The 24,485-nt window shown below is 40.0% G+C and overlaps 1 protein-coding gene across 3 annotated transcripts in view; it reads left to right on the forward strand.

Moving 5' to 3' along the window:
* The first annotated feature begins 2,246 nt into the window (after positions 1–2,246).
* Positions 2,247–24,485, forward strand: part of emx3 (empty spiracles homeobox 3) — a 134,430-nt gene continuing 112,191 nt past the window's right edge. For 2 of the 3 annotated variants that reach the window (XM_041193845.1, XM_041193846.1), the window contains exons 1-2: positions 2,247–2,860; positions 14,301–14,485. In XM_041193845.1, the coding sequence (XP_041049779.1) occupies positions 2,509–2,860; positions 14,301–14,485 (537 nt within the window). In that variant the 5' untranslated portion in view covers positions 2,247–2,508. The remainder of the gene's footprint in view (positions 2,861–14,300; positions 14,486–24,485) is intronic. The other variant, XM_041193844.1, reaches the window with a different exon arrangement.

Consider the following 24,485-nt stretch of genomic DNA (forward strand, 5'->3'; position numbering starts at 1 on the left):
GATAACAAAGTGTAGTTACTTGCAGTAATGTTTGATTGAAAAGGGAGTGTAGATACTTGCAGTAATGTTTTATTTATAAGTGTAGATACTTGTAGTAATGTTTGATTAATGAGTAAGTGTAGTTACTTGCATTAATGTTTGATTTATAAGGAAGTGTAGTTACTTGCAGTAATGTTTGATTGATAAGTAAATGTCGTTACTTGCAGTAATGTTTGATTGATAAGAAAATGTAGTTACTTGTAGTAATGTTCGATTGATAAGGAAATGTAGATACTTGTAGTAATGTTTGATAAGAAAATGTAGATACTTGTAATAATGTTTGATTAATGAGTAAGGTTTGATTGATAAGTAAGTGTAGTTACTTGCAGTAATGTTTGATTGATAAGAGCAATAACCTGTGGTAATTTTCATGGAGAGGTAATTGCATTTAGCTGTAGTAACGCTTCATTAATAGAAAAATGCCGTTACCTGTAGTAATATTTAATTGTGGGGAACATGCAATTGCCTGTAACGGCGTCCCATGGAGAGTACTGGATCCCAGAGGTTAGTATTTAAATAAATGTCCAGAATAAATCCGTCCACCCTGCCCTTACCTACACTACCAGATTGCACTTTCGCGTGATTGCGAAAAGTAACAGCAATATTGGATATAGCAGGGATTGTTCCATGTTACTTAATATTGATATTCTCCAGTGGAGTTAATCAACGCCGCCAGTATTTTCGCAGTGTGAAAATATCCCGAACGAAATGGGGCGAGTGCTTTAATCCTCTAGCTGTTGAGGGAAAAAGATAGGAATCTGACCATGTCTTCGGTAATGTTTCTCTTCTGTACAAATCCCGGCAAACACAGCCCCCAGAATGGAAATATTGCACGATGAGCATCAAAAGGTTTGCTAGGATTTGCAGCCGATAACCAACCCGTTCGCAGGAACTTGCGCTCTGAAGCACGGTTCTGTGTGAATGTGATGTCAAGATTAAAGAGCGAAGGAGTAATATTAATTGTTACGGCAACGGATTAAAATCATTAATAGGACCATTAATAAATCAAACACATTTAAAGAAAATAAAGTCATTTCTGAATAGGCAAATAGTAAAGCTGTACCACAGCAAAGCAGATTGTTAATCAAATACTGCAGCATTCTGGTGGTAAATTTACATTTACAACACTTAAATGGAGAAGATATTCTCAATTTTAATTGCTCTTAATTTGCTTTGGAATCTGCCCAGTGAAATGTGCAGCATTTCTCCAGCAGGAGGAGGCAAAGGGTTAATTTAAACATATGTGGTTTCAGTGACTTTGGAAGTGCTGGGATCAGCGCTCCTTCACCTGCAGAACTGCTGCTTCCAGTTTAGCATGATGCTCCGATTTTTTCATCTGAATATTTCTTACGATTGCGGATACTTTATGATCTCCTGGTTTTTTTTTACCTCCCCCGGGTTCCGAACAAGTTTGGTCAGAGTGACAGTTTTCAATCAGCTAAAGTTCATGGCACCGCGCGGCCCTGGCCTTCTGAACGCCTGTACTGTTGTTGGGCGATCTGACTCGCGGGAAGCGACAGCCGCTGCAGCCCAGCCGGCGGGAAGAAAGCGCAGGCTGGTGTATTCGCATGGGGCAGGGGTTCGGGCACAAGGAGGCAAGAGTGGGACTCAGCATCCTGCTACACCTTAGAGATAGATTGACCATCGATAGAGAGATAGCTGGGTAAAGCTTAGATTGGGAGATATATAGATAGACACACAATGACATATTGATGGATATAGAGGTAGATTGTTAGGTAATTAGGCAGTTTATATACATACAGTTAATATATATCGTTTACTTGATAAATGTGGATGGACAAAGTTTAATCTATATAGAGGTGAATAGATTATTAGGTGTAGAGAAGACAAATCTTTCGCTGGATTCCTATAGAGACTGTGATAGAATGCCGCATTGCTGTTTCTCCCCGCGGAGAAGTTATTTGAATTCATTTCACAAGAGCAAGTTTTTTATCATTTTAATTCTACGGCCTTAGCGAAGCTGACTGTTACTGAAGGATTTGGTAGCTTTGTCAGCGGAGATTTCATCAGCCCCTGTGCACACACAGGCAGGCAGACCCGCGTTGTTTGGCTCGGGGGTTGGGGTTTTCGGTAAGTCTGCCTGGAGAGGGAGGTTGGACCCTTTCCTCTTGCGCATTCTGCGCATGTCCACCACGCCTGTAACTGAGACGAGTTGCGGGGCAGGTAATGGAGCCAATCGGTGAGAAACTGCTGGCAATCAATGGGCTGTTTAGTGTCAGCCCCCTTTTAATTAGATCATCCAGCTCCAAATCGTTAACACAAGTTTTTTTTTAAACCGAATCACACATTGCCAGGTACGCATATGGATTGTGATATGGATTGGAGTCCACATTGGATCTAAGGAATTGTGCCTACTGGGGAAAAGCAAACCTTCTTTCGGCCCTGTTTTTGGACTTTCTCAAACCTTCCCGATCTTTGCCATCAGAGCCAACCCATTTGGCGAAAGCCATGTTCCAGCCTGCGACCAAGAAATGCTTCACCATCGAGGCTCTGGTAGGCAAAGACAGCTCCTCCACACTTGGGGATGAGCCCCTTCGACCCACAGCTCTGAGATACGCCGATTCGGTGCACGCTTCTCCCTTTGGGAGCGGCTTTCAGAACGCCGGCAGGACTCTCTACGGCAGCCCCGAGCTCCTGTTCCCGGAGCCGGTGACACACGCGGCCAGCCCCGCTCTCTCTATGCACCCGGGGAACCCGCACCATCTCCCCGCACAGTCTTTCTTTGCACCGCAGCAGAGAGAAGCGCTGAGTTTTTACCCATGGGTATTAAGGAACAGATACCTGGGTCACAGGTTTCAAGGTAAATTGTTAGAATTTTAAGTAATGACAGTTTGTAAGTATCGTATCCAAAGAAAAAGGTATAAAATATTAAATTGCATCTGAATAAAACTCACTAACCAACTCTTACTTTACAGATCGGTTAGACAAACTCCTAATCTCAGCTCCTTACATCCTGCGTGTCTACGAGTTATGTTTTAAACAGCTCTTGCTAGGCAAGGGGTTAGTTTGAAAAAGAAAATCGACCACTTTTACATCGTTAGACTACCGACAATATCCTGTGCAGGCTCTTTATTCGATTTTCGATTCTCAAAACATAAACACGTCGTTAAGCATGTAAATCAGGATTATGTAATAGTGTACAATACCGGTTAGATATGACTGGAACCGAAACCACAGTTCAGTTCAGATGGAAATTTGAGTTCAAAAGTAAACTCCGCGCGAATGAGTAAGGGTTCAATTTGAACGAAGATCAGGGGATGGTTTAAAAATATAAATGAGAAGGCTCTGTAATAACCAGGCGTTAGCACCAATTCTAGAAAAGCGCCGCCACTTTACTTGGGATACACTGGGCTGCAGCTCACCTGACTGCCACAGCTTCCGCCGAGTTCCTGAACTTTGGGGTTCTCACGACCACAGGACTGCCTGGGCTCAATCAGCCGTTGTTGCGGATTTAAATAAGTTTGGAAAGGTGGCCACAAAGGTTCTGATGCTCCTGTCCTCGGTGGCTCCGAATCCAGTTAGCAACCTACGGTTCCATCTAAGGCTAACGAAACGCCACACTACGACTAGGAATTTTTATCTGGAATGAAAACACAGAAAGAGGTTTGAAATGTGCAGGGTGCACCTTGCTTTTGCAAACTGGCCGCACTCCCACTGAATTTAGGAGAGTTGGATTAATTTTTAAAAATACCGTTTGCAATCGAGTTTTTTTTAATGCAAACCGATTTATTTGCTGCAAATTATCAGATGGATCACCTTTGGTACTGTAGTAAAACTGCTGGTTTAATATGTGTTCACACTCCAGGCAAAGGCGCACCTTGTTTGCGGTTCACAGTCTCTCTAGGTCCTGAACACAAACCGAGCTGGAAATACTCAGCAGGTAGTGGCAGCCTCTGTGGAGAGAGAAACTGAGTTAACGTTTCAGGTGGATGACCCTTCGTCGTGTTTTCATTCCAGATTTCCAGCAATCGCAGTATTTGCTTTAGTCTCTGTAAGTTCAGTAAATTGTGAGTATTCCTTCTATCAATGTACATCAATCAGCAGAGGAAAGCCACGTTAAATTACAGCACTATTTATTCTATTATACATCTGAAAGGCGCAGCGCCATCAATTTGAAATGAATCAGATCTGGGTTTAATTGTCTCCTACTGATGGCCTCAATACCTTTACAACCAGTACCCTATTAAAAACCAGCCATTACGACGCAAGTGCTTGTGGTATAATATTCTTTGTTGCACATGAACGCAGTCTGTTTACATAGTCACCGTCTAGACTTTAAGAAAAACGACTTGGCGGAAAGCATTTAAATATATTGTGAATTATACAAACATATCTTTCCTGGAAGATCTGAGAAAACGCACTGCAAAAGCCTTGCTGTAAAAGCAGAATATGTGCGCAGTGTTTGGTTAGCCTGAGCTTTTCCACCAGTTTAATTCAATAAGTTTAAAATGGCAATTTGCTAGTGTAAGTAATTTACACACACTCGCACAACTGAATTGCATGATTCCAGTAATGAGGTTTAGCACAGAAAGATTGAGTTCCTATGTAACAGTTGTAATGCGCGGATATTTTAAAGTTGTCTTCTGATATTTATACACCAGTATCATTTGATTTATATTATACGTGATACAGCATGACCCATATAATTGACTGGAGCTGTTGTAAAACAGTCTGATAGTCGATATATAAAGATTATCACATATTCGGGATGTGAAAGGCGCTTTACAACTCCCAAGTTCTTGCTTAATGAAATTTGCATCTTGATTTTTTTTCGAATATAAACACAATCATTGTGAAGGAAATAGATTGGGTGTAAAATTCCATTGAATCACTCTTTGAACTTATAAATTTCCAGGAGTGAGGGACGAAGTCGTCCAAATTAGTTTTAAATTCCACCCATTCTTCGGGGCATTAAAAGTTGGTGGGTCTGAGAGGAAGATGGCGGGACAAAATGACATTGTTCCTCGTGACTGAATTAGAAATCGGGATCAGCGGTGGAGCTGGAGGAGGGAAAATGCAGCCTCTTCGGAAAAGGCGAAAATTGGTTGACACATTGTTTCGACGTTATCTGTTTAGTGAAGCTTGATTTTGAGATAATTTGAAGGAATTTTTTTAAACAATCTATAAGTTTAAAACAAGAAATGCAACCAAACACAGATTAACACTGAAATATTGTATCACCCCTGTAGAGAATTTCAGTTGTACTTCACATGTAAATATAAACTGGCGATAACAAGTTAACTTTATCACAAGCGACGCGCAGAGTAAAACAATAAAATTATTACTTGTACACACACAGCAGACTGTACAGCTTGGGACCCCGCAAGTTTATCTTACACAGCACATTACAGGCCGTGCAGCGCGTGTTATAGAGTCTGCATAGAGACATGTAATAGACTGTCCATTGCAAGTCCATAATCTATAGGTCTATTGTATACTGTGCATAACACAAATGTACCTTACGCTGTGCATAGTAGAGAGTTCATGTAGAGTGTATTACATTATTGTGCAGAGCACTTTACCTATGTAGACTTCGATACAACATACAATGCAGGTTAAAAAAACGTCGTAAAGCATGTCACAAACTGAAAAGAGCTCACGACTGACCTCGCGCACAACACTGACAGCATGCTAGATTCAGGGGAAAATTCCTTCCAGCGCACAACATGCTAAGCACATGCAAAGTACATTAAAAGTCCGCAGAGAATGTGAGAGTATGTAAGTACTTCGCTAATCTTATGAGGAAAACTTTGTGACTTTGCGTGCCACAGACCTGTAAACACTTTAAAATGGATTACCCATCATGAGTGGTTAGGGCTGCGGTGCGTGTGCCTGACTTACTAACATTGTCTTTCAAAGCTAAGTGCAATTTCTTTACCGTATAGATCATTTGAAGTGTGATATAAACCTATAGATTTCGAAGCATTTAGTTAATATTTATGGAGGTGTAATTAAAACATGTACTAAGTGTTAGATCAATTACTCGCTTTTCACTCCCAGACATATTAGGGACATTGCGTTGACGCATTGGAAAATGTAATTCTCTGATATAAAAAAAGCTGAATTTAAATATTATTTAATTTAGTAAGGGGCTACAGTAATGGCGCTCAAAAGTTGAAGGGACCACAGCACTTGAAACTCGAAATATCATTCTGCTGTTTATGACATGACCTGGACCCCTTGATTAAAGTAGTATCGTGCGACTTAGCCTCATGTATTTGTGTGTGTGTATATATATATATATATATATATATATTTGCTGTTTTTCATAAGTAGAGTTTATATGGAGAAACGATTCTCCAATATCGAACTTTATTCCCTGAAACTACATTTTCTGAACACTATATTGAATGTGTATCAGATATGCTATGGATAGTTGCTCCAGACTTACTATCTAACTGATGAACTAAACAATCAGAAAGATACAACGTAGACGTCATTCTGATTAATCCTTTAATATAGGTGATGTAACCTTGCTTTACATAATTAAACCTAATCATTTATACAAATGTTTCACATTTGCAACATATGCAAATTGAAGACATTTTATTGAAGGAGAAATGTCCTAAAATTATCAGTGATCTTGTTTGCAGAGTAGCTGGTTAAACCAGACTGTTAGAATGTCCCTGTAACATTAAAGTTGGACCATGTATGACAATGTATGTGACTTGCAAAGATTTGCACCTCTCGACCAGTACATGACATGTATGGTAACTCTTGCAAGCTTTTTGTCACCAGTAAGCCACGTGGTAATACCGACTGACCTTGTGTTACTGCTAGGCCATGTGTGATCACATATTTTAACCTCTATGGGCTTTCTGTCATAAATGGGCTGCATATTTGCAATGTAAATACTATACAAAGATGGTATTGTTAAGATCATTAAAACATATAATTATAAAGTTATACCTAAGTAAGTTGTTTTTGCCCACAATTTTATTAAATTGTAATCCTTTGATGAAATGTTTTTTTCTAGTGTAAGGTCTGAAAACACGTGAGTCTCTCTCTCTGCAATTGACAATAACATTCAGAGGACAGTTTTTTTTTCTGAAGCATCACCAATGGGTGTTGACAGTTACTTCCACCATTGCTCCTGCCTGGATCTTCCACTTTAAAGAGATAAAGTCCAAATCTTGATGATTTAAACAAGTCTAACTTCTTAAAATGAAACTGTATAATATACTCATCTGTTGATGTCTTAACTGGATGAATCACATTATACAGCTTTTCAATGTAAATATTTTAAAATGAAAACCACAAATATAGTATTATTTATAAAAATGTAAATGCATAACCACAACACCTGTTTATATTTTTAGGTTTTCTCAGTAAGGGCATAGAATACAAGAAATGGAGTAACGATGAATATACAGAAGGCAACAGTGAGGGTAAAGTTAGAGGATTGTGTGTATTTTTGGCTGTCATAAAGCCATAGGGAGTATACAACACAATTTGTGCTGAGGTATACAACACAGAGATTAGAAACTAATAACATGACCAGAGATTTTGGATACTGTGACTATTTTCTTTGAAGTGAAAAAGCCTATGCGGAGATTTATTAGAGACTTTTAAAATCATGATGAGTTTTGATAGGGTGACAGATCATTTTCTCCAGTTTAGAAGTCTGAGACAAGAGGTTATCAATTCAACATGACTAATCAAAGAGAGAGGTGAGAAGCTAGGGGAAATTTATTTACAAGAAATGTATTAGAAATTTGCCATGTAAACCCATTGAAGCATTACTATTACATATCTTAAAGAAAAAGTTGATAAACTTCTAAAGCAGAAGAAGCTATAGAACCAAAGGGAGAGAGCAGGGCAGTGGGCTTGTTCTAGTAAAGAGCCAGCATCAACAGAGAAGGTTGAATGGCCCCCTTCTGAAGTGTACATTTCTATATTTCTAAGTAAAGGCAATACGTTGCTTTATAGTAGAATATGGTTTAGCTGGATGTTAAGAGTTTCTTCCTTGACAATTTTCTTGAGACTGTTGGTTTGAATAGAAAATGTGTCAGAGACACTGTCCCCAGCATTTAGAATCTATTTCAGGAAAGTCACTGATTTTGGGATTGGTGGCCCAATTAAGGAACAAATACTGCTCGTAGGATTGATAGTTCAATTAAGGAATAATATTTTTCCTGGGATTGTATATTCATTTAAGAAATAGCCACTTAGTGATTTTCCTGAGATTATGGATACATTTTAAGAAATAGTTCCATCTAAGTCCTGGATTTAAAAAGGCACTGTCTCAACTGAGGAAGTTAAAGTAACATAGTTGGAGAGAAGGTAATGAGTCTGCCACTAATGCATAGTTCTAGTTAACTTCTGCACATTATTAATTTGTTTGTAAATAGAAATTAAAGTGTCAATTATGGCACAACAAATTCACATGGCTACCTTCATCTGTTTTAAACAGCCATTTCCTCTGTAATCTAGTTAAGTAGAGCACCTGCCTGAATAAAGCAGTAGTCACTACATATAAAATTTACAGTAGTACTATATCATAATGGTGAATGAATCCAACATCTGGATTCAATCACCATTAGTTTGTTCTGAACTGAACCAGTTTGATTTCCCCAAGCACAGACCTCCTTGGGTCATCCCATCAGCCATACTTTGATGCAAATCAAGAATAATCACTTCAGTTACAAAGCATCTGATTCAAAATCAGCTGAGATCTCTTCTAAAAATGTGCACACAAACAAAAAATAAATCCAAGGGAGGTCTGAAGACTTTATGCCATCTATTCAAATAATTATTTCCAATAAACTGCTGTGAATTTGGGCCATGCATATAATTACCCAACAAGTAACTTCAACCAGGTAAACTTCAAACAATCCATCTTTCCTATTTCTGTAGTTAATGGAGTAGAATGAAGTATCACAGGGTAAGAGATGGAATGTCTCCACAGTACTGAGTCAACATGGAAACTTGATTTAAATGGCCACAGATGCTTTTGGATTATCCTCTTCAACAGCTTATATACTATCAGTGCCTTCACCGAAACACACAACTTTGACATCAGATCAGGAAGATCCCAGGTTCAGCCTGGTTGTTACATTATCATAACCAGGTTCTTGTAGGGAGAGTGAATAAGTCTTACCAGCATTGGGTCAAAGAAAGATAAAGTAGCCAGAGTTTACATTCCTAAAGTTTGTGTGATTGGATATCAGGTAACAATAGAATTGAACTTGGCTATGATGTCTTCTGTAGTTGAATGACATTCACATTCTTGTTGTCAAAGATCACACAGGAATAATGATACATGGGTAAAGGCACTGAAGGAAATGGTATCCTAACAAAGAGTTAGCATCTTCAGGAGAGGACAGAAAAGAAGGTGGAAAATTGATGAGAAATGGAATAATGCACCACAAATTATTTAGCTAATAGGTGTGGCAAGAGGATTTTTGATTTGCCATTGGTGCTTCAGTAGATTAAGTTTGATTAAGTCCTATTGCTCAGAATTTTGTTATTAACATCAGCAATAGCCATTTATATTCAGTAGAAAATAAAAACTTAACCTGATATTCTATCACTATTTTCCCATAGCTAGGTTGGACACTAAAGGCCATATGTTGCTTGTTTCATTAAGTTCAGTTAAAAAAAGGTAGTGAGTAAAACGGCGTAATGCAAGTAAAAAGTACTGTGGCTATTTGTCTCTTTAGTGTTGTTCCTATACTTCTATTCCTCCAGAATTGTTTTAGCAAACAGTAGAAAATAATTGAGAGAAAATGAAAATTGTACATGTTAGCACTTTGTTAGTTTCATTAGTAATGATTTTATGAAGGATTGTACAGCTGTACAGTCAAATTTAGAAGTGAGGATTTTACTCCAGCTCAGACTTGGAGTTACTGAGCTTACTGAAGGAGAAAATGTCAAACTATCAACAAGCAGTGGTAGAAGTGAAAGGTAAACAGGGTGTTCCATTTGTCCATCAGCAAAGCTGCATTTGCTATTGGCAAATGGTACTGCAATGTAACAACATGTAGAAGAGGAGTACACACAGTGTAAAAACCATAGGATTACAAATTCACAGTGAGTCCTGGCCTGGGAAGTGAGTCTACAGCAGTTAGCTCTGGAGCATGATACAGGACCACTGTGTAAAGAAGCCCAGACTATGGTGAGGAACAATCAGCTGCCTGGAATTCTGAACAAGTGCCAGTGAAGGTTAACATTCTACTCAACAAACACCCTCAGAAGTCAACCACTTTGTCTTTCAGACATCTGATTTTTTTTTTACTACATGGTTAAATAATTTGTAGGCTACAAAAAAATAAATAAACCTAAATTAATTTCATTTAGTTATGCATGTGTATGGTTTATGTATGCTTGTCTTTTATGCATTGTGAACATCTTCATTCTGGTTGTGCAAATATCCTAATTTTGAGTAGTTGAAGGGAAGCACTTGTGTGTGGAGACAGATCAATGATGAGATATAAAGGATACCACGTGTCTCTGGTACCAATTCTGAAACATCTGGATCACAGATGGGGCTCTTTGCTGGAGTTGCAGTGATTTCAGTATCTTCAGAGATAGTATCTACTTGTGCAAGATTATATGATCTAGTTGATGTGAATACCTACCAGTCACTTTAATCTACTTCTCACATGCATCCTCTGACGTGCTTCTCTCAAGAGGTTCATTGCCATGTCTGAGATAGGTTAATTGGCATCTATGAAGTATTGATATTCCCTTTCTAATGTCTGAAATCATTCTGCAAAGAGATACAGAAATCCAGCCATTGCTGCATCTTGGACTTCTAAGCTTCCAAAGCATTGATGAAATATACATGAGAGATGCTTCTAATGTGCTTATGGCCTGTATAATTTCAGCCTCTGCAGATGTCACATGCTCAATGGTAGTCTGTAGTGCAGCCAATTATTGATCCATGTCAGTACTTATGGGCAGTGGCATATTTGCATGTTGCACTTTCCCACCTTATCCAGACCAACTTCCAATGTAGTACACATGAATGTACATGATTTCTCAATATGGCTGGTGTTGCATCAGTGTGTTGGAAGGAGTTTCACTAACTTGTTTCCACATTCAACTCAGCAAAATAGACCCCTGTTCTAGATCAGCTACCATTCTTTAGCCACACCACTGCTCTTTTCCTCACCAATTCTTGTTGGCATCCTCCTCAGTCATTAGCTGTTAGCAGTGTGCAGATAGCTATGTTGGTTCCTGCTTTGCATATGTTGTTCGGTAGTGCTGTTCAGGTATGGCTGGAGAACAACTGAGTTCTTCTTGCTGTATGAAAATAACAGATGCTACATTGTGAGTAAATGACCACATTTATCGATTTTGCTACTATGTTACCAGGATAGCATCAAGAGTTAGAGCATAATCATTCTGTCTGGTGATGTTACTATTGTACAAATCAGTGAATTTTCAAATAATATAGTAACATAACATAGTATAGTAATATAACATTACATAACTCTTGAGCTCTAATATCTCCAAAGGCCCATGATTTTCCAAACTCTGCCTCTTGAACAAATGTACAGTTAAAATGAACTATTGTATCTCAGTATCTGCCACTTGCTCCATGCTCCAATTTCTGTTTATATGCAGGTTAAAACATACAGGCAACAAGGAATAAACAGAATGTTGTGGCCCATGGAAATGATTTTTTTCAGTATACTCTCTTTCTCCTATCATGACATGTATATGGTAATTTTCAAACTCTTATTTTGTTTAATTCCAATATCCTTGCTAACATTTTCCTGTGTCAGTGCAGCACTTCTAATAGATTTTAATGACTGTTACTTTTTCCATGTCTACCTATATCCAGTACTGTTACTTTGCATTACTGCCTTTGTACTCTTACTTCAGTCTTGTAACTTCATTTCAACATCCAGCAGTTATTGTGTGTTGTTGGTACAACCTTCACACATTTTCATATAAAGGAATCATCCCCTACCCCAACATAATACAAGGTCGCATTTCCCCATCACTAGGGATCCAGAATCTGGCTGATGAAATGGGACCTGTTCTCAAATTGCTTAGTAATTTCCTTTGAAAATTGCAATGCACTACTGGATTAAAGAATGACTGTTCTGGTTAAATGGCTGGATAAGTGATTGAGAGGCTTTAAAAACCCTTTTTATTGATGCTGCCATTGACTGTTATCGTCATATTGCCATTGGTTAAATGGAAGTCACAGGAATGATGAAAAACATACCTTCCCACTATTTCATTGGCAGGTCAGAAATGATTAAGACCTGGATGTGCCCCATCCAATATTTAGAAGAAAATATATTTTTGAAATGAGTATGGATTCCTGATGTGTTTCTACATAAAGAATGATATTAGTCCTGCAATGACCAGAAGTTCCTCTTGTCTGTTTAAGAAAAGAGTGGTGGCTTACCAAACAAACGTAAAAATCTAACATGATAAAAGTTTGCACATAATGCATGTATTGTGCTTTTATATACATCATATCTGTCTCTGTGATCGAGCTTTTGGAAACTTTACTGTGCCCAACCAATGCCAATTACTGTATGGTTACATATGTAACAGGGTAATATAAATATTGGATTAGTTTATAGATTAACAAGTATGGATGATAGATTTATTATGGATACAAAGCCAAAGGTAGAAAAAGAACAGATGATATCCAACCCTTAAACCAGCCCCAAACCTAACCCCTAAACTGGCCCCAACCCTAACCCTTAAATGAGCCCCAGTTGTAATATTTAAACCAGCCCCAACACAAACACTAAAACCAGCCCCAACCCAAACACTAAAACCAGTCCCAACCCTAAAACTAAAACCAGCCCCAACGCTAACCCTTAAATCAGCCCAGCCCTAACATTTAAACTGAGCCCCAATCCTAACACTAAAACCAGCCCCAACCCTAACACTTAAACCAGCCCCAACCCTAAAACTAAAACCAGCCCCAACCCTAACACTTAAGCTAAGCCCAACCCTAACACTTAAACCAGCCCCAACCCTAACACTTAAACCAGCCCCAACCCTAACACTAAAACCAGTCCCAACCCTAACACTAAAACCAAGCCACTACCCTAAACTTTAAACTACTCCATAACCCCAACTCTTAAAACCAAACACTAACCTCAACCCCAGCCCTTAAGCCAAATCCAACCCTTGAACCAAACCCTTCTCCTAGGTATAAATCTAAACCCCACACGACACTATAGTTTCCGCTAACTGTAGATCGAGGCCTTAGAAACTCCAAACATTCCACCACACCCCCCACCCCAACCCAGCTTTCACCATAATCCCAATGCAAAACACTGGTTCTGGACAACTTTAACCGAGATAACTTTGAATTCAAAAACTGGGTCGTAATTTATACTAATCCTAAACCAAGCCTTAACCATATCCACTAAACTAACGATTGCGGTTTTAATTAAGTTGAGGCCCAAAGTAAGATAACAGTTTCTGCTGATCCTGGTAGTGATGTTGTTGATTAAATGGGAACTGTGCCAATACCAGTGTTCTTTTTCTTTTCCTTTTAAGGTGTGAATTTTGTTGGCACATTGCAGTGTAATAGTGTTTAATTACACTGCGCATATCTAATTTATAACACTTTTATTATCGTACAGCAACATATTCAGATATTAATAACTGTACAATTAATCATTCGTATTTAATGCTAATTGCTTTGTTGCAAAAAATAGTATTGGTTTGGACCTGTTTCGTTTCTGTCTCATTGAAGGACAGCTTAATATATTGCCACGTAAAGCAACGTAACGGTTTAAAATTCATAGTTACATTTTGATATCAGGTAGATTGTGAGTTGAGTGGAGTGGAAAAGCAGACGCGTGAAAATTCGGGACCATATCCACTTAGCACCGCGGGAAAGACTCAGCTATGTTGTTGTCGATATTGTCCTTCCAAAGGTGGCTTAGATTTGGAAAGAGCATTTTGAACTATACAACACTAGAGCGATGTATCGCTGTTAACAGGTCTGTCATTAATGATGGTTGTGGAACAATTTGAGGTGATAAATTAAAAGTAGCACGCGGATTGGCACAGAAATAAAGCATATTGGCTGAAGTGCGATTTCTGCTAGTGTATGACTCCCAATATGTTGAAGTGTAGTGACAGCAGTCTGTGTGCAATTACAATCACTTATGAGTACAGAGCACGCACTATCCAGTCATTATTCTTGATCATATTTTCTAAGCAGAGCAAAAAAATCTCATGCTGGTGTAATCGGAAACCAATTCCTCCTAATACATTTACCCTTGTTATTTTTCTGTTGTTGTTTGTAGGTAGTGAGGGGGGAGCCGAGGGTTTGCTCCTTCACGGCCCTTTCACCAGAAAACCTAAACGGATTCGAACAGCCTTCTCCCCGTCCCAGCTCCTGAGGTTAGAGCGAGCCTTCGAGAAAAATCATTATGTGGTGGGAGCCGAGAGAAAACAATTAGCAAACAGCTTGTGTCTGACAGAAACCCAGGTAAGAATGTTGAAGTAGATAGCTAGAGAGAGGGGCGGATTGATGCTTGGGTTTGGCAGGAAGAAACATGGGCGGAGGGAGGGTGTGCGGCGAAGAATGTTTGTAATGCAGCGATTTTCGGCTTAGACTGCACTAACCGAAGATTTGATGCCAGCGCATTCAACAGCAACTTTCACAGGGGCATTTATATTTAGTTGAAAATGAAACATTGACAGGGCGATGGGAAAAGAGCACTGAACTGTGACTAATTGGATCATTCTTCCAAACAGCTAACACGGGCACGATGGGCAGAATACCCCCCTCTAAATTGCATGATTCCACACAAAAACACCAAATAGGATTTGTATAATGTGAGGCAGTTGCTGTGAACGTTCCACTATACTTCTCCGTCAATCCTTCCCCACTTGTATTCAGGCAGCTTAATATAGGCCGTCGTTAAATAATCAAATAGTCGTACATTAAACAGAATTTTTAAAAAATCCAAATAGTTCCATGACATTTTGATCTGCCAAATACCTCAGGGGGCTCCTTCTCGTTAAATCAAGGGAAATTTCTGCAAATATTCAGAACATTGCCGTTCTGAATGATCAGAAGAAAAGGGAGGGGCAAATCATAGAACTAACCCAACATGCAAAAAACCCTATTTGAGCTGTGTGTCAAGCATGTCAAGCAAGTTTGTTGCTGTACCTGTTTATTATCTGGACACCTGCGGTCTTTAAGACTGTTGTATTTACGCAGAAAGAGTGAAAAAAGCAGTTCATATTCGGCCTCATAACAGTTCGATTGAAGCCCAGGAGAGGAAGGTATACCTTGTTTAATCGTGCACAGACTGTAATAACCGAGAATGACATGCAAGTGGTAATAATAATAAATAGAACATTCTGTTGATATGTGCTAATGTTGCTGTACCGTGGATTTCTTGTGATTATTGGGCCATCTCCATACTCAGCCTGGTGTAAAATGGAAACTATCACATTTTACTAATGGAACAGGTCACATGTTCCAAAATAAAAACACTAACGACAAAAATGAACACGCAGGAATTATTCGCCTCTCACTAAGGACCAAATATTGGAATACGAAAACCAAGGAAATATTCTAAAGAGATACAGTTAGATCTACATCCCTATAAATGTACAATGCTTACAAAAGCAATGTCAGTATTTATCAGCTGGCTTGGCGTTTGGACAGACTGCATATGAACAAATACATGTGTTAGAATGTACTCCTCAGCCTGTTTAAACAGCGATTCTGCAACAAGATCTGAATCAAAACTGTAGTATGATAAAATGATCCAAAAAGAGGATAAGTTGCAGAAGGTGTTAATGTGTAAATTTATTAGGTACAGCATTGCAGTGTTCGAGTGAAAGAAATGGGGGAGGACTTAGAATATTCATTGTGTTGAGTACTGTAAACATGAATAATCAGGAGGTTTGCTTGTATCCAGACTGTGCGTTAAAATGCTTAGCTGATATGTTCTCTACAATGGGAGTGGATAGGAAAGTGTCTTTTTCTTGGGATTTAATACAGCAATTGACTTTGCCCCAGTATTCTGCATTATACCAAGTGGCATGGCCCATTGGGGTTTTGTTTAAAGAAAGATGCCGTGATCGTTGCCGAGATCACGGTTGCTTTTGTTTGGAGTGAACCACTTTGTTAATTAATATAAACTAGTGACATTTGTGTGCCCATGTAAAAACATTGGTTGAAATAGTTAACTACTATACGACCCGCAACTCTACATCGATAAATGGCCCGAATCGTGTGTCACTTTAGTCTTGCATTTTAGTATTGCACTGAAATTGAGGGACATAACATTTGCACCTCAATGGATTAACACTGCTATAGTCCCAAATCAGTTAGTACAACGAAGATCAGCCGGGGTAAGAAACCTGATCCAGTAGTTGTTGATTCTGACTGTAATTGTACAATGAAGTAACAATAGTATCAGCACCCACTACATGGAACATGGAAACGATGATATATTAATACACCACTTCGGTGCTTAGAAAGGCAATATGAGCGGGTTATTCATGCTCTGCTTAATTATTTATCCATCAACCTTTGTTGATAAATAGAACAATACATCAACATGGCAAATTACTTCCACCCTCTAAAAGTACGTATCGCCAACAATAATCAGGTTTAAAGTAATCTAACTGAAGAAGGGTTGATATTTGCAGTGCAGATGATTCTCGGTCATTTAGAGCGGTTTAGCACTATCCTAAAGTGAATACATGGGAGGCAAGGCTTGTCCGAAGAAGCATTTCCGATGCATATATTCATATGTGGCTATCAAGGATAGAACGGGTCAGGCGAGGAGACAGTGTAGCGATGGGGGGAATCGTCCCATTTCTGCCTGTCATCTATTTAAATTGCTCTCGACCCCTTTAATAACGGTGTGGACGCGAGTTCAGTTTTTGACAACGGCTTTCAGACTTAAGGTCCCATGAACGGGGCTAAGCTGAAACACCAGCCGCCTTCTGAAGGAGATGAGAGTTGATTTTAGCCGCTGCTTGTCGGCGAACAGGACAATCTAGAATCCGGAAGAGAAAACAAAAGATAGGACAAAGTTATTTTCAAGTATTAACCAACTCCCAACCTGTTTCGCAAAGAAATGAAAATCCATTACAGAATTCTGGTTTGACTACATTTCCAAGGATATCTAATTGAATAAAGTGTGTCGATTGGGAGGGCTGTGCTGTGTAAAAAGAGTTTAGGAAGAAAATATAAATCAAGTAAAACACGAATTGATTCTTTTGAAGTTAATTTAACGCCATCCAAATGGATATTGCCAGCGTAAAGAGGTTTACGAAAAGTCTTTCCCTGACATACGAAGCATTCATATAGACACCAGCACAGAGAGAGGCGCACAGAGACAACCTCCAAAATATACGGACTCAAATATACAAACGCATAGACACACACACACACACACTGACTAAATAGACATTGACATACACATACAGGCCCTTAGAAACACGCACACAAACACACACACAGGAATCCACTGACTCGTACATACAGATCCTTAAACACAGAGACAAAGGTACAGACATAGACTGACGCACACACAAATACTGATATAAATAAACATTGACATACACATACAGGCCCATGGAAACACACACACACAAATATTAATATAAATGTACATTGTCATACACATATAAACCCATAGACACACACAACACAGATACAGAAATGAACTGACATACAGGTCCATAGACACGAACACAAATAGGGGAATACATTGACTAATGGAGATCCACACACACACACATACACAGAGAAATTCACTGACTCATACATACAGAGTCTTAAACACAAACAGAGACACATGTATAGATATGGACTGATTGTCACACACAAATACTGATGTAAATATACATTGACATACACATATAGGCCCATAGAAACACACACACACAGAAATTCACTGAGTCGTACAGACAGATCCTTAAGCAGAGATACATGTACAAGCTTAGACTGACTCTCACACCCAGATCAACGGTAACAAATATACAGACACAGGCACAGAAATACACTGGACTCCAACATACAAATCCATAGACACAACACATGCTCACAGACACAAGGACAGGAATTAATGGACACAGATCTATAGATACAGGGACTCATAGGTATAGATCCATAAACACAAACACACGAACACCCAGGCATAGTGGCGGAAGTAAACTGACTCATACATACAGATCCATAATCTGATACCGGAACAGAATTATACATCATTTCATTCACATTATTTCCGAATCTTCAAAACGGATTGAATAATCCAGTGTACAGAATCCTATTGTGCAACGTACAAGTTTAAAATAAATGACTTATGTTTTAATACATTTACAAAGAAATAAGTTTGGAGGTGTGTTGTGGGCCTTTAACTGTAACACTAGAATTCAGATTATCAATGTTTGGCAGTGAACCCCGGATCAGTACTATATCAAACCACCGTTCATGGCTATTCACTCCCTCTGTTTATAGACTTTCATCACATCATTTTCATTCTGGGTAGACCCATTTTTTTCCTGACTTGCCTTATATGAACTGGATCCCAAATCACTTCACACTCATTCTACGATGGGCTAGAAAAAGGAGGATAAAAACAAAAAAACTGCGGATGCTGGAAATCCAAAACAAAAACAGAATTACATGGAAAAACTCAGCAGGTCTGGCAGCATGGGTGGAGAAGAAAAGAGTTGACGTTTCGAGTCCTCATGACCCTTCCACAGAACTGTCAACGTCAACTCTTTTCTTCTCCGCCGATGCTGCCAGATCTGCTGAGTTTTCCAGGTAATTCTGTTTTTGTTTTAGAAAAAGGAGGAAATGGCTTTCGTTTCACTTGCATTATAAGGAATTCTAACTCAGGTGCCCAAACCCATTTGAGGCCCAGTTGTACTTTCCAGTGTTTAGTACGGATCAAGTACGCATCTGTCAATCGAAGGTCTTTTATATCTAAGTATTACAAATCGAACCATTGGCCCATTAATACTTTCTCACATTTATTTTTGTTCTTGGTCCATTAATACTTTATCGTTTATTTTTGTTAAGTATCCGTACAATAATTTTGTCTAGAATTGGTGCCAGGGAAAACGAATCGTACTGGATTACAGATATTACAAGCGGGTTATCTGTATTAGGAGGGACAGAAAATCTCGCTGAGATTTCACAGCAATCTGTTCAGTTGTAAGGAATTGGTTAGATGGTTAGTGTACCTGGTAGTAACGATCAAAATGAAAGGATAGCTCGACGCCACATGCAGCAATGAAGAAGGGCATGTTTATCCTAGTGCTGTTTCCGTGGTGAGGCGGAGGAATAATCGACTGCCCCATTCGTTGTAGAAGACTTAGGTACAGGTACAGGAGTCGCTCAAAAAATAATACCCAAAAATAAAATTGCGCCCCCCCCCCCCCCCCACCCCGTCACGGATTTTACATTTGGAATACAGCCAACCCAGAATCACTCTGAATGTTTGCTTTAAAGACCCGACGTTAGTGGAAGTGAAACAACAGCATGTTCAAACAGGATAATAAAAGTTGAGCTTTTCCAGTGTCAAGGCCAACAGTAAAGCGGAGCTGCGCTGACCAGATATCGCATTCACTTTCTGTCCTGGTTAGTTAGAAAGGGACAATATTTGGAGTTTTCTGTTTAAGAGAACGAATTAAGCCCCCAGTGCCTAATATTGTAGGGCGTATTAAAACGGCAATGTTTACGGGTCTGTTCTGGTCGAGGATTTACGGAACAGACAGACCTTTAAAGGCACAGTTTGTCACGTGCAGCCGCGTTTGCAAACTCGGCTACGACTTATAGCTATTTGAAAAATATACATAATGCAAAAAAAAAACCCCAATCAAACCACGACGTTCAGCCCCGAGGCTAACAATGTGCTGGTTGTTTCATCGGCATTCTGTCCAAGTGCAGTCATTCATTTTAATTTTGTTAACGTGCCACCGATTAAGCAAAATGCTGCAACACTTCAGAACGAAAATAGCTCAGCTTTTCAAAACTTCCCCTGTGCGCGCATAGGAGCTCGTTCCTTTAAAGAAAAACTCCCTTAATGCTGCCTTGCAGCATCAGTTCCAGGCTATACTGTCTAGAGCACGACCTGAGGCACATACTCTGTCATATATCGTACAGATATCTTACACCCGCCGGGTAGTATGCCGCAAAGAACTGGGACATAGGCATGTTTTTGGATATTGGACCAGGGACGTTCGGGTTCAAGAAGGAGCAACTTGCCAGAGAGAAATGGGCTTTCTTTCCTGCAATTGGTTTATGTTTTAATCCGCTATTCTGGGGCAAGTAAAATATATAAAAAAAAACTGGAATTCCGTTAGAAGGTGAACGGATACAATTGGTAGAGATAGAAATGTCTTTTTACTGGGTATTAATTTACCCTCTCTTTAGGCTGAGTATGTACCCCAGGGGAATAGAAATATCCGCTCACCAGTGTGTGCCAACAGCCTCAGAGACTGATGCAAGAGCACCGTCAGGCAACTCACCAGCCGGGGCTTTGCTCACCCTACTGATTGCTAACGGATTCACCTTACAGCCTATTGCAGATATATGCCACTTCAGATATGCCGAAGTGACTGAGCCGCCGAGGTGGCTTCGATTTGGGTTAATTCTGGGAGCGGGAGGCCGATCAACTTTTAGCGAGCGAAAAAAAAGGTGTTCGAGTTTTGCATGTGTGCTGGGGATTCAAAGAAGTCCTCGGTGCAGTGTGTGAAATAAAGATCCCTTCTGTAATGAAAGTAAGACGGGGATGTGGCTAATCCCTTCACTATTCACTCGATGCAATGGTAATGTGCCCTTCTTCAAACAAAACGCCGGGGTTCCCCGCAGTTCAGTCTCTTTAGAACTGGGACACTGCAGAGGGCGGGGGGTGGCAGAGACCCTGTGAGTGAATAGAAGAAAGCAGAGTTAAAAGGCACAGGGGTGGGAGAATTTAGTTTTGGTCGAGTTTGACAGAAATTTATCCCAGAAATTCCGTGTGTCATAAAAGGTATTTGGTAGGAGAGAAGGTTGAAAGTAGATCGAATAAAGTTGCAGGGCCCTTGTAAAATCACCTGCTCCTGCCAGGGAGCCCACTCTCAGCACACGGTGTTTCGTTCCCATCCTTCAATAGTACTGCTCGATGTTATTTCAGCCCTGGGCTTCCACCAAGTTCCATGTCCAAATATTACTGTATATTTTCCTATCCAGTTGGCTTGACCTTTGCCAGAACCACGGCTGCGAAAGATCAGAAAATAGTCTTTAGGGAAACGCTGGTTACAGGAACTCGAGTTCAAAGTGAAGACTCGTCACCCGTCAACCCAACTGACTAAAATGTCTGTCTGCGTTCAACAGCTGAGCGATTCCCCTAAACTAACAACCAATAATTGTGCACGTGTACCCTCAATCTTTTTAGAACTAGGCAGAAAATATAATTAAAAGGAAAATGGTTTGGGAATGTTCCAAACGTGTGCATTTATTGAGCATTGTGAACGCCTCAAAATCTCAAAGCCCTTTACAGAGAATGAACACGAAATGTGTCATTCAATCCACACAAACAACATTAATAAATGTGTAATTACATGTTTGTTAATGGGTTCAATATTTATATGTTTTATCTATATATATATATCTCATCTATACTAGTCCATTCTAAATAGTTCAGACACACAACGGATTGTGCAGTTTTTCTTTGGTCCTCCAAATGTACCTTGTTTTCTAAAAAAAAAACCCGGCCTGTACATTTATTCTGTGGTACATCTGAGAAAATAGCAAAGAAAGGATTTATTTTGGGGAGCGCAGCCGGTCCTTCTCACTGACCGGGGGTAGTCGCAGCGGCGTCGGCTCCTCTCTGATTATTTGAAAGTTTTACGGTTTCCAGGTAAATGATAAGGTAACATTTACAGGATTAATTCGGCTCTGAATTGATTGGGAAAGACTGATTTAAAATAGGCTTTTTATGTAATGAACGTGATGTCTGTGTGGAGTGTGTCCACGAACTGATCAGCTGTTATGTCAAGTTGCCTAAACTCGAATTGCCCATACCAGTTGCAAAGCGCCCTAAATTCAAATTGACACACATAAGGAAATCAAACGATTGTAGCCCCTGTTTTATAGAACTCTCAATCCAGATATAACACATCAACTATTCTCCGACCAGTTAAAAAATTCCCCCCCGCCCCCGCTGTTATTCTCAATTGCCCATCTGAACAACAGGCAAAGGGGTCGCTCCTACCTCCATCTGAAGCTGCTTCAAATGGCCCAGTACCACCCAGCCTTTGAGGCGCATTCTGCGGGGATTTTTCGTTTCGGCCAGGAATTTTGTTTTACTCCAGGGTTTAGGATTATTCGGTAGAACGCTTCCCGTAGAAATCCCGAATAAACGCCCCCCCCCCCCCCACCAGATCGTAACGACGTTAGCATTTATATATAAGCAATGCATGATTTTCTCTAGCTTTTTTTCAAGTTCAATGGGAACCCCGAGCCTATTGCTGCACCAACGGGTAGATATAAATGCTAAATCCCAGTGTTTTTATACCGTGCACGAAGCACAAACGGTGCAGGCAAATTGGTCAGTTAGCAGGGCCTTCCAGGCTGTGTCAGATAACGGAGAAAATCGACGCCCAGGGACAGAATGCACGTGCTGGATTTTCTGTTTAAAGAAAATAAATAAACTGCCCTATGTTCATCTGGTTGTCATGCTGAATAATCCTCGATGCAGTATTATTTTTGTGATAATCATAACGGAGTGTTGACGCCCCGGGTTCAATGTGCAAATGAAACAGAAAACATGTCTTCTTGCTATTAATTAAAATGTACTTGCGGGGCTTGAGTGAGGTGTTTGTACAGAAGATAAATGGTATTGCTGGTTCAGAAAACTCGAGAGTTTAGCAAGACTTCGTTTATTGTAGTTGTAATTAACACTTTCAGATTCCGGGAAGAAGGGAGAAACAGGACATTCCCTTTGCAGGATTCCAACATAGCGAAATCTGGAGGTGATATTAGACACAAAGAAGGATTCGTCATTCCTCGGTTGATCGAGCCTAAAATGACAGTTGGACTATTTTTTTTTAAAGTGGCGTCCGACAGGAATGTACTGCGAAACTAAAGCGTTAGCAACAATGAAAATATTCAAACCAGACTTAAGCAAAGTTCTGAGGGAAGGTCGAGAGGGCTCGATTTGGGGAATAGGAGTGGGGGCGCAGCTTAGTTTCCATTTACTTAATATCGGGTTGATCATGAAAGTGTCCAACTCTGATTGACAATGAAGGGATGAACCACCCCCCCCCCCCCACCGCCACCTCCCCCCCGCCGCTCCCTCCGCTCAAACCCCTCTTAAACTCCTTCTTGAACCATGCGCATTTTCACACCCGATGGGCTGGTGAGGAGGATGGACAGCTTTCCATAACACATTATACCTAGACCCCTCCCCTCCCTCCCCCGCACCACCCCCCCCCCCACCTCGTCCTCTGTAAACGGCATGTAAAAACCGTCAGGTTTGTACTAAGGCCAATGGCAAACATTCGTTCTGTACCTTAATCTAGGCTATTGTAGAAAGTTACTGTAGATGCGCTGAATATATATATGTATACATATACACGCGCACACACCAATAATTTCCGCTAGGACTCCCTCAGTTTACTACGCTTCTTGGGTTTCCGCCGAAGTTACGTTGGGAGCAGCGGATCAATTCGTTTCAGCGCGCCTAGGTACTGAAAAAAGAAATCGTGTGAACATTTTAATATCGAGTGGGATCTCATCTATGTCGAATTAAATAGAAGTGGATAAGAATGATTTGATGTGTTTGGATTCGGTCCAGGACAACGAATGAGAATGGACGTGGCACATTGCGACCTTTACAATGAGGATAGAAGTGAATAAAAACCTGTTGGGACATTAGGATTGCAAGTCTATATTTCTATATCAGGTCAGGATTGTTAGTTTTCTTTTATTCTTCTTGGAATGTGAACGTCGTTGCAAGGCCAGCATTTATTGCCCATCCATGATTCCCCTTGAGCAGGCGGCGGTGAGCCACCTCCAACTGAATGGCTTGCTCATCCTTTTCAGAGAGCAATTCACTGCTGTGGGTTGCAGACGCACGTAGGTATGGACGGCAGATTTCTTCCTCTGAAGGACATCAGTGAACCAGATGTTTTGTTTTGACAATGCAGTAGTTTAATGATCATTGTTAATGGGACCAGCATTTTAATTCCCGATTTATGAAGTTATTTTATTTAAATTCGTCCAGCTGCTATGGTGGGATTGAACCCAGGTCCAGAATACTAGCTCAGTAACATTACCACTATGCTATCGCAATTCCCCCCGCCCGCCTGTTACGGTAGACGATGCTTAATGTTACCTTCATTTCTCGTGCTTGATTAAATCCATTAAGTGTAAAGAGTTATTTAGCTCCATGAGCGCAAGGCACAATTTAGGATCAATAGCAACGTTGATGTTCCAGAATAGATTGAGGTGTATAAAATAACTA

The sequence above is a fragment of the Carcharodon carcharias genome, chromosome 8 (genome assembly GCF_017639515.1).
Source record: "Carcharodon carcharias isolate sCarCar2 chromosome 8, sCarCar2.pri, whole genome shotgun sequence".
In the NCBI taxonomy this organism is placed as follows: domain Eukaryota; kingdom Metazoa; phylum Chordata; class Chondrichthyes; order Lamniformes; family Lamnidae; genus Carcharodon; species Carcharodon carcharias.